Source organism: Mobula birostris, chromosome 9 (genome assembly GCF_030028105.1).
Source record: "Mobula birostris isolate sMobBir1 chromosome 9, sMobBir1.hap1, whole genome shotgun sequence".
NCBI lineage: Eukaryota > Metazoa > Chordata > Chondrichthyes > Myliobatiformes > Myliobatidae > Mobula > Mobula birostris.
Window position 1 is genome coordinate 6,732,653 of NC_092378.1, and position 22,483 is coordinate 6,755,135.

Sequence of the window (22,483 nt, forward strand, 5' to 3'; positions counted from 1 at the left end):
TCAGGCTTGTAACGCACGGCCTGCCTTTGACAAAGCCATGCTGACTATCCCTAATTATACTATGCCTCTCCAAAAGTTCATAAGTCCTGCCTCTCAGAATCTTTTCCATCAACTTACCAACTACTGAAGTAAGACTCACTGGTCTATAATTTTCTGGGCTATCTCTATTCCCTTTCTTAAATAAGGGAGCAACATCTGCAACCCTCCAATTCTCCAGAACCTCTGGCATCCCCACTGATGATGCAAAGATCATCGCCAAAGGCTCAGCAATCTCCTCCCTTGCCTCCCACAGTAGCCTGGGGTACATCTCGTCTGGTCCCGGTGACTTATCCAACCTGACGCTTTCCAAAAGTTCCAGCACATTCTCTTTCTTAATATCTATATGCTCAAGCTTTTCAGTCCACCGTAAGTCATCCCTACAATCACCAAGATCCTTTTCGTAGTGCCTACTGAAGCAAAGTATTCATTAAGTACCTTTGCTACCTCCTCCGGTTCCATACACACTTTCCCACTGTCACACCTGATTGGTCCTATTCTCTCATGTCTTATCCTTTTGCTCTTCATAAGGATGAGGTTTCGGGGTACTTGGAGACTAATGATAAAATAGGTCAAAGTCAGCATGGTTTCTGTAAAGGGAAATCTTGCCTGACAAATCGGTTAGAGTTCTTTGAGGAAATAACAAGCAGCGTGGACAAAGGAGAGGCAATGGATGTCATTTACTTGGATTTTCAGAAGGCATCTGATAAGATGCCTCACATGAGGCTGCTTAACAAGATAAAATCAATGGTGTTAAAAGAAATATACTGGCATGGATAGAGGAATAGCTGATAGGCAGGACGTAGTGAATGGGAATAAAGGGGACTTTTCTGGTTGGCTGCCAGTGACTAGTAGTGTTCCTCAGAGGTCAGTATAGTGGCCGCTACTATTCACATTGTTTATCAATTATTTAGATAGTGGAATTGATGGCTTTGTGGCAAAATTTGTGGATGATACGAAGGTAAGTGGAGGGATAGATAGAGCTGAGGAAGCAATGTGATTTAGACAATTGGAACAATGGGCATAAAAGTGGCTGATGGAATACATAGTTAGGAATTGTATGATCATGCATTTTGGTAAAAAGAGTGTGGACTATTATCTAAATGGGGAGAAAGTTCAAACATCAGAGGTGCAAAGGGACTAGGGAGTCCTCATGCAACACTCCTGGAAGGCTAATTCACAGGTTAAATCTGCGGTAAAAAAATGGCAAATGCAATGTTGGCATTTATTTCAAGAGGAATGAAATATAAAAGCAAGGAGATAATGCTGAGGCTTTATAAGACACTAGTCAACAGTTTTAGGCCCCATTTCTCAGAAAGGGTGTGTTGTTATTGGACAGAGTCCAGAGGAGGTTCATGAGGATGATTCCAGGAATGAAGGGGTTAACATATGAGGAGCATTTGGCAGCTTTGGACCTGTACTCACTGGAATTTAGAAGAGTGTGGGGGGAGCTCATTGACACCTACTGAATGTGAAAAGGATCTGGAGAAGATGTTTCCTATAATGGGGGTATCCAGAACTAGAGGGCACAGCCTCAAAATTAGGGGTGACCTTTTAGAATAGAAGTAAGAAGGGATTTTTTTTTAGCCAAAAGAGTGGTGAATCTGTGGAAATCTCTGCCACAGACTATGGTAGAGGCCAAGTCTGTGGGTCTATTTAAAGCGTAAGTTGATAAATTCCTGATTGGTCGAGGCATCAAGGGATAGGGTGAGAGGGCTGTAATATGGGGTTGAATGGGATCCGGGATAGAACATAGAATAGTACAGCACAGTACATTTGTGCTGACCCTCAAACACTGCCTCCCATATAACCCCCCCACCTTAAATTCCTCCATATACCCGTCTAGTAATCTCGATCAGCCTCGATGAAATGATGGAGCAGACTCAAAGGGTTGAATAGCCTAATTCTGCTCCTATGCCTTATGATCCAATATGCTCTTCAATATACATGTGTAGAATTCTGGTCCTGTTTTCTCTGGGTTGCTTCGTGCTTACTTCTCCCGTCCCGTATTATTTTCCCTCTGGACTCCACCCCACCTCAGCCTAACCCTCCTAAACTTGGGGATTAAAAGGTACAAATACTTTCAAACATAGATAAAACATCTCTCATCTCTTAATAGAGGAACATCTGCAATTGTTCATTTGGCTTCAAGGAATAAAAATACAGCTGGATGTTGTTGAACAGATTGAGAAAGTTAGATTAAAATAGTACTGTTTGATGTCTGTTACCAGAGGGGAAACATTGGAAGCCCAGATCAATCTTTAGTGCTGGCATGCCACATGGAAATGCAATGTCAACATTTATCCACCCTGTTTGTGTGAATCAGTAAATATGTACTACATGTGTTGCTCATTTTAAGTCCTTCAGCTACACTGAAGGAGACATACACTCAGTGGCCACTTTATTAGATACCTCCTGTAGCTAATAAAATGGCCACTGGGTGTATATGCAGCAGCTTAATAGGAATCATTTTATTTATTAATGTCCATTAATATCCAATTCTGTTATCCTCAGCTGAGTCAATACAATGTTGCTTGAATTACATACCGTTTATTTCCACATAACTATACTGGTAAAAAGTTAGTGCCATGACAGCATTTAAGAAAATATACTACAAGTGTCAAACAAAGTGACATTCATTGGCCTTCATCAATCATAGGACTGAGTTTAAGAGCTGAGAAGTAATGTTGCAGCTCTATAGGACCCTGGTTAGACCCCACTTGGAGTACTGTGCTTAGTTCTGGTCACCTCACTACAGGAAGGATGTGGAAACTATGGAAAGGAAGCAGAGGAAATTTACAAGGATGCTGCCTGATTGGAGGACGTACCTTACGAGAATAGGTTGAGTGAACTTGGCCTTTTCTTCTTGGAGCAATGGAGGAAGAGAGGTGACCTGATAGAGATGTATTAGATGATGAGAGGCATTGATTGTGTGGATAGTCAGAGGCTTTTTCCCAGGGCTGAAATGGCTAACACGAGAGGGCACAGTTTTAAGGTGCTTGGAAGTAGGTACAGAGGAGAGGGCAAGGGTAAGTTTTTTTTTACGCAGAGAGTAATGAGTACTTGGAATGGGCTGCCGGCGATGATGGTGGAGGTGGATTTGATAGGGTCTTTTAAGAGACTCCTGGATAGGTTCCTGGGACTTAGAAAAACAGAGGGCTATGGGTAACCCTAGGTAATTTCTAAAGTAGGTACACATTCAGCACAGCATCATGGGCCGAAGTATTGTGCTGTAGGTTTTCCACGTTTCTAAAGTGAGGAGTAATTAAAGATAGATTCAGCAATCTAACTACAGTGCAAAAACATTTTGTAATTGGGCAAAGATAATTCATTTTTATTGAAACCAGTCAAACATGAAGCATCTTTCAGGAGAAAAAGCTCATGATAATTGGCTAAATTAAAAACTACTTTGTCTCAAACCTCTTCCACAAAGCAAGTGAAATGATAGATGCATAAGGCGCTGCTGCAAAATTTTCTCCAGATTAGGACAGCATAGTACATGATCAGATATACGAATTGATCTGAACTGGTATAATGTTTGCACCCAGATTATATCCTAATATGATAATTGCATAAAACAAACAGTATGGAAGTACAAAAGACAAAACTCTGAATGGAGGAACTTTGAAAACACCACTCTTCAGCAAGACTGATAATGTAATGATACTTCCAGAGTAGTATCAGCTTGTAGGTTAATTGATTATTGTAAATTGTCTAGTGGGTCTGCTAGGATTAAGTCAGGGTATTGCTTGCTGGTGCAGCTCGAAGAGCAGGAAGGGTCTATTCCACGTTGCAGCTTGATAAATAAATAGATAGATAGATGCATTCCCCCTCCGATTGATATGGGGTTCCTGAATAAGAACTGTAACATTAACTATTGGACTTCTACAAGGAAAGTGAAGAGATTGCAGAGTCAATAGTAAGTGCCAGGCAGCTGTACAGTATAATCTGTTTTTAAGGCTGGTGCATATAAAGTGACCAAACTTAATAAGCCCAGCATTGTCAGCAGAACTAAGTGGCTTTGTAACATCTCAGAAAAGTTGAAGGAGATATTCAAGGAGCTAAAGTTTAACTCTTTGCTTCTTTCCCTGAACTTATGTGGCATGTCTTTCAATAAGTTTTACAATACCTCAGTAAAAATTACAGATCTCTCAAGTCTCAAATCTGAACTTCCCTCACCACAACAGTTAAACAGTGAACTTCCCTGAATGGCAAGAGACTGGTTTGAATGACAAGGGACTAACAGGAAAACTGCTGGAGAAATTCAGCAAGTTAGGCACCATCTGTGGAGGAAGACAGATAATTACTGTTTCGGGTCAAGGGATAGGTTCACTAAATTGAAAAATCTAATTCGTGTCAATAAGCAGGATAAAGCTGGTTGTGTAAGGGAGGACCTGAACTATCACCCACTGTATCTTAGAACACGCAGTGTAATGTTAATTGTAGGTCTATGATGCAATGCAAGCATAGACAAAATAACATAGTTCAAGTTGAATTCTTGCATACTCAAGGCCAAGTGATCCAGAGACCTGAAAAGCAGACTAAAGGGAGCACCCAGACATCAGCTGCAAGCTCACATGCAGGAGAGTGGAGAATGAAAAGCAACTGGGAAGGCAGTTTTTAGTGGTCATCAGAATCAGGTAGCATGATAGTGTAGTGGTTAGCACAACGCTTTACAGTACGAGTGAGCTGGGTTGAATTCTCGCCACTGCCTGTAAAAAGTTTGTATGTTCTCCCCGTGACCGCGTGGGTTTCTTCCAGGTGCTCTGGTTTCCTCCTACTGTTTAAACACATACCAGTGGTTAGGTTAATTGGTCATTGCAACTTAGGATCATAGGATAAGATTAAATAAGGTGGTATGGCTCAAAGGGCCACAAGGGCCTGTTCTGCGCGGTATCTCAATAAGTAAATGAATGGAGTGAAGGGGACAGCTCTTCACCTGCAGTAAAGGAGGGCAGCTTAGCCAGTCATCACCAAGACTACCGTTGGTAAGGGGTGATCTGGTCATTCACCACATAATGTACATCACTGGTCATCAGCAGTTTGACCACGAAGATAGCACCGAGAACTTACAGTTAAGTTGATAACTTTGGGGGTGTGGGGGAATCTGATGTTGTTATATCAGTCAATTATGTTAAGCTATTTTAATCTCTCAATTCAAGTTATGGTATATTGACATAGATAAATTTTAGCTTGAATTGAATTCCTGGCTTGGACCGTTGTATAGCAATCCTCACCCAATGTAACCATACGCAGCTTAGTGGAGGCATATCTTTTGGATTGACAATCATCATCATTGTCTCTGTGCCATGTTGTATGACGTGGGCGATCATTGTCTCTCCCACTGATATATTCTTGGCAAGTTTTTCTACAGAAGTGGTTTGCCACTGCCTTCTTCTGAGTACTGTCTTTACAAGACAAGTGACCTCAGCCATTAGCAATACTCTTCAGAGATTGTCTGCCTGGTGTCAGTGGTCGCAAGGCCAGGATAGCAGAGGGAAGAAGCACCTTATACCTCCTTTGGTAGAGATGCCACCCTGCCACCCCAAGATTGAGAATGCAATGTTAATTATAACAAGCTGTAAAGAGAATATAAGATACAAGATATGGGCCACTTGGTCCTTCATGTCTGCTCCACTATTTCATCATGGCTGATCCATTTTCTCTCTCAGTCCCAATCTCCTGCCTTCTCCCCATATCCTTTAATGCCCTGACTAACCACGAATCTATCAAATTCTGCCTTAATGACTTACCCAATGACTTGGCCTCTACATCCACTTGTGGTAATGAATTCCACAGATTCACCATTCTCTGGCTAAAGAAATTCCTTCTCATCTCCATACTAAAAGGACACCACTCTGGGCTTAGACTCCCCCACATATGAAACATCCTCTTCATATCTATTCTATCAAAGCCTTTCAACATTCAATAGGTTACAATGAGATCCACATCATGAATGTCAGTGATGCTTCACTACCAGATGAGCTCAATGCAGTTTATGCTGGCTTTGAAAGGGAGAAAAAAAAATCTGCAGCTGTGATGATCCCTGCAGCATTCGTTAACCCTGTGATGTCTGTCTTGGAGGCCAACATCAGGCTGTCTTTCAGGTGAGTGAACGCTCACAAGGGAGTAGGTCCCAATAGAGTACCTGGTAAGGCTCTGAATACCTGTGCCAACCAACTAGCAGAGGTATTCTAAGACATTTCCAATCTCTCATTCCTCCAGTCAGAAGTTCCCACTTGCTTGAAAAGGGCACCAATTATACCACTGCCCAAGAAGAGCAGTGTGAGCTGCCTTAATGACTATTATCCTGTAGCACTCACATCTAGATGGTGAAACGCTTTGAGAGGTTGGCCATGGCTAGAATCAACTCCTGTCACAGGAAGGATCTGGACTCACTGCAATTTGCCTATCACCACAATAGGTCTAGAGCAGACAAAAACTCAGTGGCTCTCCATGCGGCCTTGGATCACCTGGACAATGCAAATATCTATGTCAGGATGCTGTTTATTAACTATAGCTCAGCATTTAACACCATTATCTCTACAGTTCCAATCAAAAAGCTACAGAAACTGGCCTCTGTACCTCCATCTGCAACTGGATCCTCAACTTCCTAACTGGAGGACCACAATCTGTGCGTGTTGGAAATAACATCTCCACCTTGCTGACGATCAACATTGGTGCACCTCAGGGATGTGCGTTTAGCCCACTGCTCTACTTTCTCTACACCCATGACTGTATGACAAGGCACAACTCAAATGCCATCTATAAATTTGCTGATGGATACAACCATCATTGGCAGAATTTCAGATGGTAATGACAGGGTGTACAGGAGTGAGATATACCAGCAAGTTGAGTGGTGTTTTAGAAACAACCTTCCACTCAACATTAGAAAAACCAAAGAGCTGATTGTGGACTTCAGAAAGGGTAAATTGAGGGAACACAAACCAATCCTCATAGAGGGTTCAGAAGTGGAGAGAGTGAGCAATTTCAAGTTCCTGGGTGTCAAGATCTCTGAGGACCTAACCTGGTCACAAAACCATGATGTAGCTATAAAGAAGGAAAGACAGCAGCTATATTTCATTAGGAGTTTGAGGAAATTTGGTTTATCACCTAAAGCACTCAACAATTTCTACAAATATACCTTGGAGAGCATTCTGGCTGGCTACATCACAATCTGGTATGGGGGAGCCAGTGCACAAGATTGAAGTAAACTGCAGTTCCATCATAGGTACTAGCCTCCGTGGTATCCAAGACATCTTTAAGGAGCGGTGCCTCAGGAAGGCGGTGTTCATCACTAAGGGCCCCCGCCACCTTCTTCTCATTGTGACCATCAGGAAGGAGGTACAGGAGTCTGAAGGCACACACTCAGCGATTCAGGAACAGCTTCTTCCCCTCTGTCTTCCCATTTCTCAATGGACATTGAACCCATGAACACTACCTCAATACTTTTTTAAAAAATTTTGCTTTGCACTCTACTTATTTTAGCTTAACTGCTTGATATGCACATATATAATTACTGTAATTCATTATTTTCTAGATTTATCACGTATTGCATTGTATTGCTGCCGCAAAGTGAACAAATTTCACAACATATTCTGGTGATACAAAACTTGATTCTGATTTTGGTTCTTACTCTGATTACACCATTTGGATACATCGCCATTTATTTTATATAGATACAGTGTGGAACAAGCCCTTACGGCCCTTCGAGCCACACTGCCCAGCAACCCAGATTTAACACCAGCATGATCACAGGACAATTTACAATGGCCAATTAATGTACTAACTGGTACATCCTTGGCTGGTGGGAGGAAACCAAAGCACCCCAGAAGAAACCCACACAGTCACGGGGAGAACATACAAACTCCTTATGGGCAGCAGTGGGAATTAAACTGGTGGGTCGCTGATACTCTAACCCATTGTGCTAACCACTACACGATCATGCCAACAGTTTGGTTTAAGAGGCCATAAGACATAGGAGCAGAATTAGGCCATTCACCCCATCAAGTCTGCTCCACCATCATGGCTGATCCTGGATCCCACTCACCCCATACACCTGCCTTCTCACCATATCCTTTGATCCCTGAAAGATCAGAAAACAACCAACTTCCACCTTAAATATTCCCATGGACTTGGCCTACACTGCAATCTGTGGCAGAGTATTCCACAGATGCACTATTCTCTGGCTAAAATAAATCCTCCTTACCTCTGTTCTAAAAGGTTGCCCTCCTATTTTGAGGCTGTGCCCTCTAGTTTGGATACCCCCACCAGAGGAAACATTCTGTCCATATTCATCGTATCTAGTCATTACAACATTTGGTAAGTTTCAATGTGATCCCCATACATTCTTCTAAATTCGGGTGAGAACAGGCCCAAAGCTACCAGACACTCCTCATATGTCAACCCCTTTATTCCTGGAATCATCCTCGTGAACCTGCTCTGAACGCTCTCCAATGACAATACATCCCTTCTGAGATAAGGGACCCAAAACTGTTGACAATAATCCAAGTGCAGCCTGACTAGTGTCTTATAGAACTTCAGCATTATCTCCTTGTTTTTATATTATATTCCCCTTGAAATAAATGCTAACATTGCATTTGCCTTTTTTACCGCAGATTCAACCTGTGAATTAACCTTCCAGGAGTCTTGCACGAGGACTCCCAAGTCCTTTGCACCTCTGATGTTTGAAGTTTCTCCCCATTTAGATTATAGTCCACACTCTTGTTCTTTTTACCAAAATGCATAATCATACAATTCCCAACACTGTATTCCATCTGCCACTTTTTTGCCCATTCTTCCAATTGTCTAAGTCCTACTGCCATTTGAAAACAACTTCTTGTGTGGGACACATCTATCCTTCGCCTTGTGAAGTATTCGCAGAAACTTCAGAGGTCTCTGCTCAGCCATCACCCTGGCCAGTATTCTCCTCCAATCCACATGGGTGAGCTCCTCTCTCATGTCTCTGTAATTCTGTTTATTCCATTGCAATGCTGATACATGTGACTTATGCTTCTCCCTCTCAAATTGCAGTACGAATTCAAATATGTTACAATCACTGCCTCCTAAGGGTTCCTTCACATTAAGCTCTCTAATAAGATCTGATTATTATACAACACCCAATCTAAGATAGCCTTCCCCGAGTAGGCTCAAGCACAAGCTGCTCTAAGAAGCCATCTTGTAGGCATTCAACAAATTCCCACTCTTGTGATCCGACAGCAACCTAATTTTCCCAATCCCTTTGCATATTGAATTCCCCCATTACAATTGTGACATTACCCTTATTACATACCCTTTCCAGCTCCCTTTGCAATCTCAAATCCACATCTTGTCTACTATTGGAGGCCGATATATGGTTCCCATAATGGATATTTTCCCCTTGCAACTTCTTAACTCCACTCACAAAGATTCAACACTCTCTGACCCTACGTCATTTCTTTCTAAAGATGTATTTCCATCTCTTACCAACAGAGCCACATCACCACCTACGCCTTCCTGCCTGTCTTTTCAATACAAAGTATATCCTTTAATGTTAAGCTCCCAACTATGGCCTTCTTTCAGCCATGACTCAGTCGTGCCCACAATGTCATACTGACCAATCTCTAATTACGCCACCAGTTCACCCACCTTATTCCGAATGCTACACACATTTAAGTACAGCACCTTCAGTCCTACATTCTTCATCGTTTTGAATTTTGCTCTTTAGTACAATTTAACTCTTTGCTCTGTCTGCATTTGTATCAAATCATTAGCTTGTCCTTCCTTACATTCATGTTACACCCACCATCTACTTGTAAACCTGCTGGCTCATCCTCAGCTCTATCATCCTGGTTTAGTATGGCAACTGCTCCGCATGTGAGCACAAGAAACTGCAGAGAGTTGTGGACACAGCTCAGCGTGTCACAGGAACCAGCCTCCCCTCTATGAACTCTGTCTACACTTCACTGCCTCGGTAAAGATAAAATAATCAAAAACCCTACGCAAACCAGGCATTCTCCTTTTTGCCCTCTCCTATTGCTCAGAAGATACAAAAGCCTGAAAGCAGGTACCAACGAATTCAAGGATAGCTCTATCCCATTGTTATCAGACTCTTGGATGGACCTCTTGTACAATGAGATAGGTGCTTAACCTCACATCCTACCAGATTATGACCATGCACTTCACAGTTTACCTGCACTGCACTTGCTCTTCAGCTCTCACACATTATTCTACATTGGTATTTGTTTTACCTTGTTCTACCTCAATGCAATGTAACGAACCATATGCAAGACAAACTTTTCAGTGTGTACTACTGTGCAAAAGTGTTAGGCAGATATACAGTATAAAGTGAGGGTGCCTAAGACTTTTGCACAGTATTGTAGTAATTTTATGTATTGCACTGTACTGCCAAAGTAAAAAAAACAAATTTCATGATATATGAGTGATGATAAATCTGACTCTGATATGGGTCTCTATTGTGGACCGAGGGTGGGAAGGGGGCAGGGAGAGGGGAATCTTTGTTGGGAAAAGAGGAAGGAAGAGAGGAGGGAGCAGGAAGCACCAGAGAAACATTCCGTAATGATCAATAAACCAATTGTTTAGAATCAACTGACCTTATCTGGTATCTCGGGGCTGAGTATATTTGAGGGGGAGCCACCACCCCCCCACCCCCTTCTCTGCTACTGGTCCCACAACCCTTCTGTGGTGCTCTGCCCTCACCATTCCTAACATCCTTTGCTTCTACGAGATTAACAAGCTCGCTCTCTGTTCTGCACTGACAAATACAGTACTGTGCAAACCTAGCACCCTAGGTGTGTGTCTATATATATATATGTGTGTGTGTGTGTGTGTGTGTGTGTGTGTGTGTGTGTGTGTGTGTGCCCCAGCTCTATATATATATAAGACTTTTGCACAGTACTATATTTTGGTACAATATTAATATCTTTGCACTGCACCTCTGTTGGAAAATAACTAATTTCATGCTATCTAACAGCGAAAATAAACTTGATTATAATTTTGTTGGTAATTCTGGACTTGACTGCTAAATAACTTGGAAAATAGTGCTGGTTTAATCCACATCTGACAAGTCTGCCTTGCTTTTGCAGAAGTTATACATTCTTGATCAGGATGGGTGCAATGACTATCACAAGAAGCGGAAGCTGCACTGCATTTCAGAATCCAAGTGAAAACAAGTTGAACATGACTTTTGGAGAGCTTTACAGCTTTGTGGCCAGAAAAAGGATGTCTTGTGCAAGAAGATACAATTGAATTCCAGTGGCTGGCACCACCCATTTTCTATGTTTCTATGAATTTGAATATATCTTGAAATTGGCAGGCAGCATAATCAATTGAAAAGATAGACGTACAAGTCATAAGACATGGGAACAGAATTAGGCCACTCAGCCCATCAAATCTCCTCCACCATTCGATCATGGCTGATTTTTTACTCCCTGTCAACAATATTCTCCCGCCTTTCACATTCTTGCTAATCGAGCCTTTAGCCTTTCTTTAGCCTTTCACATTCTTGCTAATCGAGAATGTATTAACTTTAGATATACCCAATGACTTGGCCTTCACAGTGCCTGTGACAATGAATTCCACAGATTCACCACCATCTGCCTAAAGAAATTCCTTATCATTTCTGTTCTGAGGCTGTGCCCTTCGATCCTAGATTCTCCCACTACTGGAAACATCCTCTCCACATTCACTCTATCTGAGCCTTTCAATATTGGATGTTTCAATGAAATCTCACTCATCTTTCTACACTCCAGCAATTATGTCCACTTGCTAATACTTATAAGCACAGTTACCTGCCAGCACAGCAGCTCGCCCCTGGAATAAACAACTGTGATTATTTTTGTTCCTACTTTTGCTATCTGATCACTCTAGATCAGGGGTTTCATAACTGGCCATTGTTGCTTGGTACACCAAGGGCTCGGCCTAAGACTCCAGCTCCGATTTGGAAGCCTAGGATCTCGGGGCTCTGGAGACAGGCGGTGTCACAGTAGGAGACCTGCGTGTCATCAGGGGAGTCGAAATATCTATGGCTATGTGCCTGGAGACCCGAGATCTTCGGGCACAGAGGTCAAAAAAAGCGACGTAATGGACTTTTAACATCGTAAACCAGCGAGTTGTTTGTTATGTCTCATTTACGATGTTGGAAAGTACAGGTTTGGTTTGGTTTGGTTGAGTTGAAGAAAGCAAAGCCTACGCAACTGAGGCAGCAGAGAAAGGATCAGCATGGGTGTGGGCCAAGTATGTCCAGAGGGGCAGATAGTCAGACAATGTATACATATCTTGTAAACCCTTCAGTAGTTGCATAGACACCTGAAGAGCAGACTATCTGTTGGATGGAAGTGACTGATAGGGGCGGATGCCAAGTTTTTAAGCTCACCAGTGGGAGGTGGTGCTTTAGCACTGCTGGCCCACCACCTCGAGGGAGTCTTGATCATAAACGGGCTGAAACTCCTGAAGACAGGTGGCAGATCAACTGATGATCCTACTGGTGATAGCACAGGACAGTTAACATCTTAGTCCACGTGTATTTTGTAACTCTCTCTCTCCCCACTCGCTGGAAAATGGAGACACCTCCTTCTCCCTTATTAGGGAGAGAGAGAGTCTGTGGTAAGTTGTATACCAGGTGAAACACGAAGTCTTTGGGGTAACTGCGAGTCTGTGTCTTTGCAATTGCTCTGCTCACACTTAGGGTGCTCAGTTGTGGGTGCCGATGCTTTTTTTTGCCGGGGGGGAGGGGAATTGTTGCTTGCTGCCGCTTAAGCACGGGGGGGGGGGGGAGAACTGCAGCGGACTTTGGGGTTCTAACATTTAACTGTTGTTCATTCTTTGGGGTACTCCTCAGTTTTCACGGATGGTTGCAAAGAAAAAGCATTTCAGGATGTATATTGTATACATTTCTCTGACATTAAATTGGACCTTAGAACCTTTTTTATGCCATAAACAAATACCATTAAGTAAGGATTCTGCTTGGGAACCCCTGCTCTAGATGGTGCAAGTAATGCATACATTAACAATAATAACTAAAAAAGCAGCTTACGTGGAAAAGAAACAGAATTAAGTTTCAAGTTGATAACATTTCATCAGAACTGCTGGTAGTACCTTCAGGAAAATGTGTATTTAATTCCTGATTGACCAACCATGGACCCAGCATTGAAGGAATTCCTAACTACCAGTCTATGAGGAACCACAGACTGAGTGGTTTGAAACAAACTTTGAAGAAAATACACAGGCTATGATTGAAGAAACTGTGATGATCAGTGCTTTCCATTCACAAACAAGATTGGGGAAGCCCAGCAGTGTAGTGGACAGCGCAATGCTTTGCTGTACCAGTGACCTAGGTTCAATTCCCTCCGCTGTCTGCAAGGAGTTTCTCCCCATGAACATGTGGGTAGCTTCTGGGTGCTCTGGTTTCCTGCCACGGTCCAAAGATAAACCAGTTGGTAGGTCAATTAGTCGTAAATTATCCTGTTGATAGGTTAGAGATAAATTAGGAAGAGCAAAGTGGCATAGCTCGAAGGGCCAGAAGAGCCTACTCCTCACTTTATCTCAATAACTAAAGACTTACCCGAGGACGCTATTTAGGTTATCTACTTTCTCCAGTCTGATTGCCTACAGAATGCCTTCAAGTGCTGATAATCTCAAATCTCTCATCACCATGAGTGAAAACTAAGGAATTTCTAAGCATGGAAGGAACCATCAGAAAGTAAGGGATTTGCAACAATCAATTGACAAAGGCATGATACTTTCACATTGTAAATTGGAGGCAGAATTGGGCAATTACAGACAGGTCCAATCAATCTGCACAGGCAGGGGCAAAGACCAAGGGTGTCGAGTTCAGAATCAGAATTATAGCTAATTATATAGGGGTGAACTTACAGTGAGCTGAGTTCGAAGATGCACAAATCTGTTGGAACTTAAAAGCTGCAGCTGTGTGCGTGATAACTTCATAATAGTTTAAAATAACCTTATCGCAAAATTCTTTTATAGTTTCCTGCTATGCTTATATTTTACTTACATTAGTAATGGTGTTAGTTAATTTCAATAAACTTTGAAAAAAGAGTTTCGAACTGTGCGTTTTTATTTGGGTCTTGTCACACACGTGGGCTCAACAATGGTAACCAGTATCAGTGAGTGGCACTGTCAGAACTACTGAAAGGTTTGGACTTGATGGATGGAGTATATCCTGATATTAAAGAGATCTAATTACAAAAAAATATAATATTAAACAGAAAGTGAAGATACATATATGGTTAGCAACTCCATGATATTTAATATGATATAGCAATGTCAATGTAACTTTCTTGGTCACCGGACTTGAATGTAGCAGATTGCGGATCTCATGATTCATTCAGGGTTTCTGGTTGGGGAAGACTGAATGATTTTGTGGGGACACACTCGTCCACTACTGTTTTAGTAAAGTCCGTGACAACCATGGTGCGTCCAATCAGATCAACAGATGAGCCCTTCAACACGGCCCGGATCATGCCGTAGCCGATCCTCTGCCTCCCGCAGCCACCTCGTTGTTGTCCTAATCTCTGGAGTTTTGCTCTTTAGCCTGTGCCTGTATGCAGGCAGGGGGACAGCCAACTGATCAGAAGCGTGGTCTGGACATGGAACGGTAGGCATTCCCTACCAGAGTGTAACAGTGGTCTGTCCAATCACAAACCCTTCGGTAGGGTCTCCGCCCGGAGCCTCGACTGTACCCTTTTCCATAGATGCTGCCTGACTTGCTGAATTCCTCCAGCATTTTGTGTGTGTTGGTAACTGTGGTCTAGTGTGTTGGGACTTCCGGTGCTATGGGTTATATGATGATACATCGTGATGGACTGTCCCTTGGTTGGAGACGGCATCATGCAGATTCTGAAGAAGGGTTTCTACCCGCAACATCGGCTGTTTATTCATTTCCATTTTTGCCGCCCGACCTGCTGAGCTCCTCCAGCATTTTGCGTGTGTTGCTTTCTCGTGCTAATGCAGTTATTTCAGGCGCTTGATTATAGTCTTGGCACGTCAGCTGCGGTCAGGTTTATGGATGAGAACTCCCTAGGTAAATAGAACGGACGGCATTTAACCGTTAGGCGTTCAACGTCAGGAGGAACACAAATTTGAAAAAACCGCCTATTAACCTTTCCACTGTATATTAGCAGTAATATACAATCCTGCAAATTACGACAATCTCATGTCAAATAGACATGCTTAAAAGAAAAGCAGGCAATTGTTCTTAGAATGCACCGGGACTGCGGAGATAATCTTTTCCAGCACAGTAATGCTAATTGAGGGACCGATATTGGGAGCACTAAGGGAAAATGTCTTCAGTATCACTTAAGGCTGATTTCTAAATTGATACACATGGCACGGGGGCCGCCATTTATTCCCGAGAAGAGAATGCGACGGCGAGTTCCTTCTTGAATCGTTCGTCCTTGTGGTGAAGGAAATCCTGACTGCCGCTGTTAATTCGGGGCTTCCATGAAATTAATAGTGAAGGATAGGTTATTTATTTCCCTTGTGTGTGACTTGGAAGGGTCGCATTGCACTCGTGTCCTTCCCAAATGGTAGAGATTGTGGATATGACAGATGCCTATGAATAATAACCCTTGGGAACTTGCTGCAGTCTATCTAAGGTTCACACTGAGGTATGACCTGTATAAAGTGGAGCGCGCTGCGCTGCTAGACTGCCGTTGATCTGGATGATGCCTTGTTTCTGAAGAGTGGTTAAGATTAGAATAATCCATCGAATCTCTGACGTGCCTTGCTGGAGATGGGCTGAAATCAACTCAAGGTCTGAACGGTACTTATATGGCCAATCTTGAAAACTTTCTGAATTAATTGTGATATTGATAGTGGAGCAATTTGCCTGTGGTAATCCAATTGTTGAGGCGTTGCACTCTGTAAGAATGGGTGAGTGAGTGAAGCCTCCGTCGGTCCAGGTCGACCATGGATGTTGCGTCCTGGCTGTCTAGAAACGCAAGCCTGGTCAGTACGATACGGAGAGCAAGCTGTTGCCCATGTAGCGGGCTCCCATCTCCGTGCAATTAATGAACCCAAAGGAACGGCAGAAACCGATACACTTTTGTACCAGCAACATCGCAGGCGTTTCCAGTCAGTCTTAGGGACTCCAGCTCCGGATTCTTCCCTCGGGGTTTACTCCCGAAGCCTTCCACATGAGTGGGTACAGCCGCAAGGCAGCGGAGTTTTGAGATCAAGAACTTCCTTTCTCCTAGATGAGCTGCCAACCACGGCTGACGAGCCCCAGTTGCCCGAATCGACTGGTTTTAAAGGTCAGTAACCCGTCATTGCCCCTTCTCCTGTCAGTAGAAACGGTTCCGCCGAGCTTAGTACAGTATCCCTTAAGTAGGATTCATAGTCGAGTGTGGTAATAGGGACATATCCAATGCTCCCAAATAGCCTCTGACAACCGTCCAGCTCCTGGCCTTTGTAAGAATAAGACAGTCAATAAATAGAAGGATCCTTAGGAGCATTGATAGACAGAGATCTTGAGGTGCATGTCCAAAGCTCCCTGGTAGGGTGGTAAAGGCAAAAAGTATACTTACCTTCGGGTAGCGGGGTGGAGATGCCAAAGGAGGTGCAAGGCGCCCCTCTCCTCCACTAGCCTGCAGGTCACCTTGGGCAAGGTGTAGCACCTAATTAGCCACCTTCTGAGCATCACGTGAAGCTATGGGAGTAAGTCCTATGAGCAGCTGGTGCAGATCACAAGTCCTGGTTAGGCGACTACTGACGCCAGACAATCTCTGAAGAGTATTGACAATGGTTGGGATCACCCGTCGTGTAAAGGCACTGCCCAGGAGAAGGCAATGGTAAATCACTTCTGTAGAAAAAGATTGCCAAGAACAATCATGGTCATGGAAAGACCATAATCGCCTACGTCGTAAGATATAGCACGTAATGAACGATGAACCTTCATGGGTCCGGCCAGTGAGTATACGATTTGGGAAGTCATGTTGTTGTTGTGTAAAACTTTGGCTAAGCTATATTTCAGGTAATCCGCGCAATTCTGGTCGCCACACTATAGAAGGGATGTGGAGGCTTCAGAGAGAAGATCGGTTAACCAGGATATTGCTTGGATAAGAGATTATTAGCTCTTAGGAGAGCTTGGACAAACTCGGATTGCACTGAAGGCCGAAGGGGTGAAGTATTCAAAATTCTTAGAGACGAAGGGTAAGTAGTCAGAGTCTTAACCCGCCTCCCCCCGTGGGGAAATGTAACTATTAGTGGGTACATCTTTGATGTGGGGGGATATTACTTGACATATCGGAATGGGAAGTGGTCAGTCCATGGCCTGCTCTACCGTCGCGATGAGGCCACACTCAGGTTGGAGGAACAACACCTTATATTCCGTCTGGGTAACCTCCAATCTGATGGCATGAGCATCGATTTCTCCAGCTTCCGGTAATTACTACCCCACCCCACCCCCACCATTCGCCATTCCCTTTTCCCTCTCACCTTATCTCCTTGCCTGCCCGTAGCCTCCCTCTGGTGCTCCTGTCCCTTTCCTGTTCCATGACCTTCTGTCCTCTCCCATCAGACTACCCCTTCTCCAGTCCTGTACTGTATCTCTTTCACCAATAAACTTCCCAGCTGTTTACTTCACCCCTCCTCCTCCCCCCCCCCGTTTCACCTCTCACCTCCCCGCATCTTTTTATGTCTACTCATCTTTTATCCCCCCTCACCAGTCTTGCTTAAGGGTCTCGGTCCGAAACTGTATTTTTTCCATAGATGCTGTCTGGCCTGCTGAGTTCCTCCAGCATTTTGTGTGTTAAACTCAGGGAGAGCATCGCCCGAACTCCTTCTGCTCAAAAGTCACTGGAGCGAAATATACTCACAGAATGTAAAATCTTAATTTTAAGCGACATATTTAAACAGATCAATTTGCAACAATTTCAGATCAGAAACATTTTTATACAAAGTACAGTATTCAATTGTACGTGTGCAGGAATCGGAGGTTAGCTACCAAAATACAGGGCTGACGTTGGACATTGCGGGCTGTTAAAAAGATAGTACATCGGAGAAATGACCTTATTACAGGCGTACATTATACAGCACAGAGCTAAATTGTCCGGTCATTGTTTATCTGCGTATATTTCACATTAGTCATGTCTCGGTAAACTAAAACACGGGTACACAGTAAGTAAGTATTTCCATGCGCGGTTAGTGCATTCTTTCATACACACCCTTACACAGAACATCAGCACAGGAACGGGCCATTCGGCCCATAATGTTGCGCCGAACCAGCTAAAAAGCTAATCAAAAAACATCCAAACACTAATCTCTCCTACCTACACAATGTCCACACCTTCCATCTTCCTCACATCCGTGTGCCTATCCAAACGTATCATAAAAGCCTCTAATGTATTTGCATCTACAATACCACCATAACATCCAGCGCATTCCAGGCATCCATCACTCTCTGAGTAAAAAACTTACCCCTCACAACTCCTTTGACCCGAACCCTCTCACCTTCAATGTATGCCCTCTGGTACTAAGACATTTCTAGCCTGGGAAACAGATGCTCTCTGTCCACTCTGTCTCACTCTTCTCCAGCGTGTTGTGAGTGTCACTCTATCTATGCCTCTCATAATCTTGTAAACCTCTGTCAGATCTGCCGTCAACCTCCGGCGTTCCAGAGAAAACAACCCAAGTTTGTCCATCCTCTCATGTTAGCACGTCTTCTAAACCATACTTACCTTCAACAGATTTGCCAATGCTATACAAGTGTGTAATTGACGGGTAGTTTGAGTTGATCCGATGTAAAAACGATTCCAGTTCTTCCGCGTTATGGTGTTTGAATTTCAGAGTGAAACTATAAGGAATCATCGTCCAAAACCACAGAAACTTTGCGCCTGGAAGCATCTTTCAAAGAGTTTTCTGAAAGTTTAGAAACTCAAGTTGCAGTAACAGTCCGTTCTCCAAACTTCCGTTCACTCAAGTTACTCAACAAGAATAAAACTTCTTATAATATTCTTATAATTTATCTATAAGTCTTACTCTTTTGTTAAAACAACGTAGTCCTCCTACGGGTTCACTATCTGCAAATACTTGAATCAACGCCTAAAGCAGAAATCCAAGAAGTATTACTGTACCGATAGACTAGCGGTATGAATTAAAAACCAAACGGATTCACCAACCAGCGCCCAGATCTTTAATTGACAGCTAAACCGGCCATACATACGTACTTAAGGCGTCGACAAGCGAGAAACCCAGCGAAAATTAATTCACGAATACGAGCAAGTTCCTCGCCCTAACTACTCATTGCACATTGCAGATCAGATTTTGTCATGGGATTGCTAAATACGGTATTATTAGTGGAAATCAACATCAGCGACCACTCCAAGCCACTGTGACCTTCAGAGGGTTTTATTGCAGGCAAGTTCACACGATGGAAACAGGCTACAGAAATAGGCACATTATTCCTAATTCTAAGTAATTTTTTTCCCAAAATATACTTTATTCAAAAATAAAATTATATAAACCTAATTCTATACAATAAAATTATATACAATAAACCTAATTCTAAGTAAATGCTTGTAGTCTTCTGCTGCCGTAGCCCATCCACTTCAAGGTTTGATGTGTTGTGCATCCAGAGACGCTTTTCTACACAATACAGTTATAACGAGTGGCTATTTGAGTTACTGTCGCCTTCCTGTCAGATTGAACCAGTCTGGCTACTCAACTCTGACCTCTCTCAATTACAAGGCGTTTTTGCCCACAGAACTTCCGTTCACTGCATTTTTTTCTGTTTGTTTTTTTTTAATATCCTCTGTAAACTCTAGAGACTGTTGTGTGTGAAAATACAAGGAGATCATCAATTTCAGAGATACACAAATCATCCCAACTGGCACCAAAAATCATTCCACGGTTATAGTCACTTAGAACATTTTTCTTCACCTTTCTGATGACTGGTCTGAACAACAACTGAACCTCTTCATCATGTCGGCATTGAGTTTCTGCCACTTGATTGGCTGGTAAAATGAGTATATTTCTGTGCATTTATTTGTCCTCTATATTGTCTTTTTCCCCAGTGTCTCTCTGAGAGCCTTGTGCAGTAGTTCCCAAAGCCGACTCACCACCAACTTCCTAAGAACAATTATAACTAGGCAATAAACGCCACAGCCACATGATTAAGTTAAGAAGCAAATGAAATTAAAGGTAGAAGGTCATGGAGATATACAGTAAGTTAGGCAGGATCTCTGGAGAAATAGGGTTAAGTTAATCGCGGAGTGCCTTACACCTGTGTGAGTGTCCCAGACGTATTTTCATCCTGCCGCCGAGAAAGAAATATTAGGGTGTATAATAACGTGTTATAATTACAGAAAAAGCGCAGCGCAGTTAGACAATAAGGTGCGAAGTCATAACCAGGTACATAGTGAAGTCAAGCGTCCGTTTCATTGAACTAGAGGACTGTTCAATAATCTGCATAGAACCTGATGGCGTGTAAAGAAAATTCTTGGTCAACTCGTGGTGATAGAGCGTCTAAAATCCATGATATAGTTTGGTGTGCCGCAAGGATTGCTGTTGTTCTCATCTAAATGCTGCCATTTCGTCAGATTATTTCGAAACACAATAGAATAGAACAGAACTTTATTGTCATTACTCAAAATGAGATTGCGGTGCGACTCCAATCAGTGCAAAACAGATATTTACAATGCAAGCGATACGGCTTAATTTTTTTAATCCCATATTTACATGCAACAAGTAACATGATTGACCGTAACACTCAAACGCCATTGGCAAGCCAGGGTGTAGCATTATTCAATTGCACAATAGCCCCTGGGAAGAAGCTGTTTTTCAGTCTTGTCTTGGCTAGGATGTTTCAGTAACTCGTACCAGACAGCAGGAGATTGAACAGACAAGTGGGATGGGATGGGGCTTTAATGATATAACCATATAACAATTACAGCACGGAAACAGGCCACCTCGGCCCTTCGTCCGTGCCGAACTCTTACCCTATCCTATTCCCACCGACCTGCACTCAGCCCATAACCCTCCAATCCTTTCCTGTCCATACATCTATCCAATTTAACTTTAAACGACAGTATAGAACCTGCCTCAACCACTTCTGCTGGAAGCTCATTCCACACAGCTACCACTCTCCGAGTAAAGAAGTTCCCCCTCATGTTACCCCTAAACTTTTGTCCTCTAATTCTCAACCCATGCCTTCTTGTTTGAATCTTCCCCACTCTCAATGGAAAAAGTCTAACTACGTCAACTCTATCAATCCCCCTCATAATCTTAAACACCTCTTATCAAGTCTCCCCTCCACCTTCTACGCTCCAAAGAATAAAGACCTAACTTGTTCAACCTTTCTCTGTAATTTAGGAGATGAAACCCAGGCAACATTTTAGTAAATCTCCTCTATACTCTCTCAATTTTATTGACATCCTTCATATAATTCGGTCACCAGAACTGTACACAATACTCCAGATTTGGCCTTGCCAATGCCTTATACAAATTCAACATTACATCCCAACTCCTATACTCAATGCTCTGATTAATAAAGGCCAACAAACCAAAAGCTTTCTTCACCACCCTATCCACATGAGATTCCATCTAGGGAACTATGCACCATTATTCTTAGATCCCTCTGTTCTAAAGCATTCTTTAATGCCCTACCATTTACCATGTATGTCCTATTTTGATTAGTTCTACCAAAATGTAGCACCTCACATTTTTCAGCATTAAACTCCATCTGCCATCTTTCAGCCCACTCTTCTAACTGTCCTAAATGATGTCACGAGCGCGCCGTAAGCATCGAGAGTTGTAGATTGTTTCCAGGTCCAGTAGTTGATGTGCTAAACTGTCCTAATCGCCCGTTGAAGTGCTTTGTGATCTGTCTTACTACAGCCAGAGTATCACACTGTCATTCCGTATGACAGTATGCTCTCTATACGCATATCGATAAAAGTTGGCCAAAAATTTTTAGGGCTGATTCTCCTTCAGCTCCTCAGGTAGTATAGTCGCTGTTGTGCCTTCCCTCTTATCAAGTTTGTGTCGACGGAGCAAGAGAACTCCTCGGTGATTTTCCTCCCAAAAACCCGAAGCAGGCATGAACTTCAGATTGCGGCTTTTGCCATTGATCTCGCCGGCTCCAACACCTCAGCGCATATTCAAAACCCGGACTCCAGCAACAACCATGGACACCTTCAAAGCGATTGCGCAACCACCAACTGCGACTCCAGCCTTGAACTCCAGGCCGGGTCTTTATGTGCTGCTGTTGTGACTCCTGTCTCCCCTTCCCCCACTACCACTCTGCAACCCCGTCTCCCTCAGATCCCACCGTCAACTCCAGGACCCTCAGAGGCTCCATCTTCTTCTCACCCCAACCCTCCCCTCTCCACTGACACCCCCAGCCTCCCCCCTCTGATCCCACTTCTCATCCGTGCCGGGTCTTTACCATCCCCTCTGACCTTCAACTCTCTGAGGCAGAGCGTTCTGTCCT

General features: G+C 43.2%; 1 protein-coding gene across 2 annotated transcripts in view; it reads right to left on the reverse strand.

Moving 5' to 3' along the window:
- The window catches only part of LOC140202508 (carboxypeptidase M-like), a 70,289-nt gene extending 51,156 nt beyond the window's left edge, over positions 1–19,133 (reverse strand). Inside the window, exons 1-2 of one of the 2 annotated variants that reach the window (XM_072267447.1) lie at positions 19,033–19,129; positions 18,732–18,912 (exon numbers count right to left, since the gene is read on the reverse strand). In XM_072267447.1, coding sequence (XP_072123548.1) covers positions 18,732–18,897 — 166 coding nt within the window. In that variant the 5' untranslated portion in view covers positions 18,898–18,912; positions 19,033–19,129. Of the gene's footprint in view, positions 1–18,731 lie in introns of both variants that reach the window. The other variant, XM_072267446.1, reaches the window with a different exon arrangement.
- Positions 19,134–22,483: the final 3,350 nt, after the last annotated feature.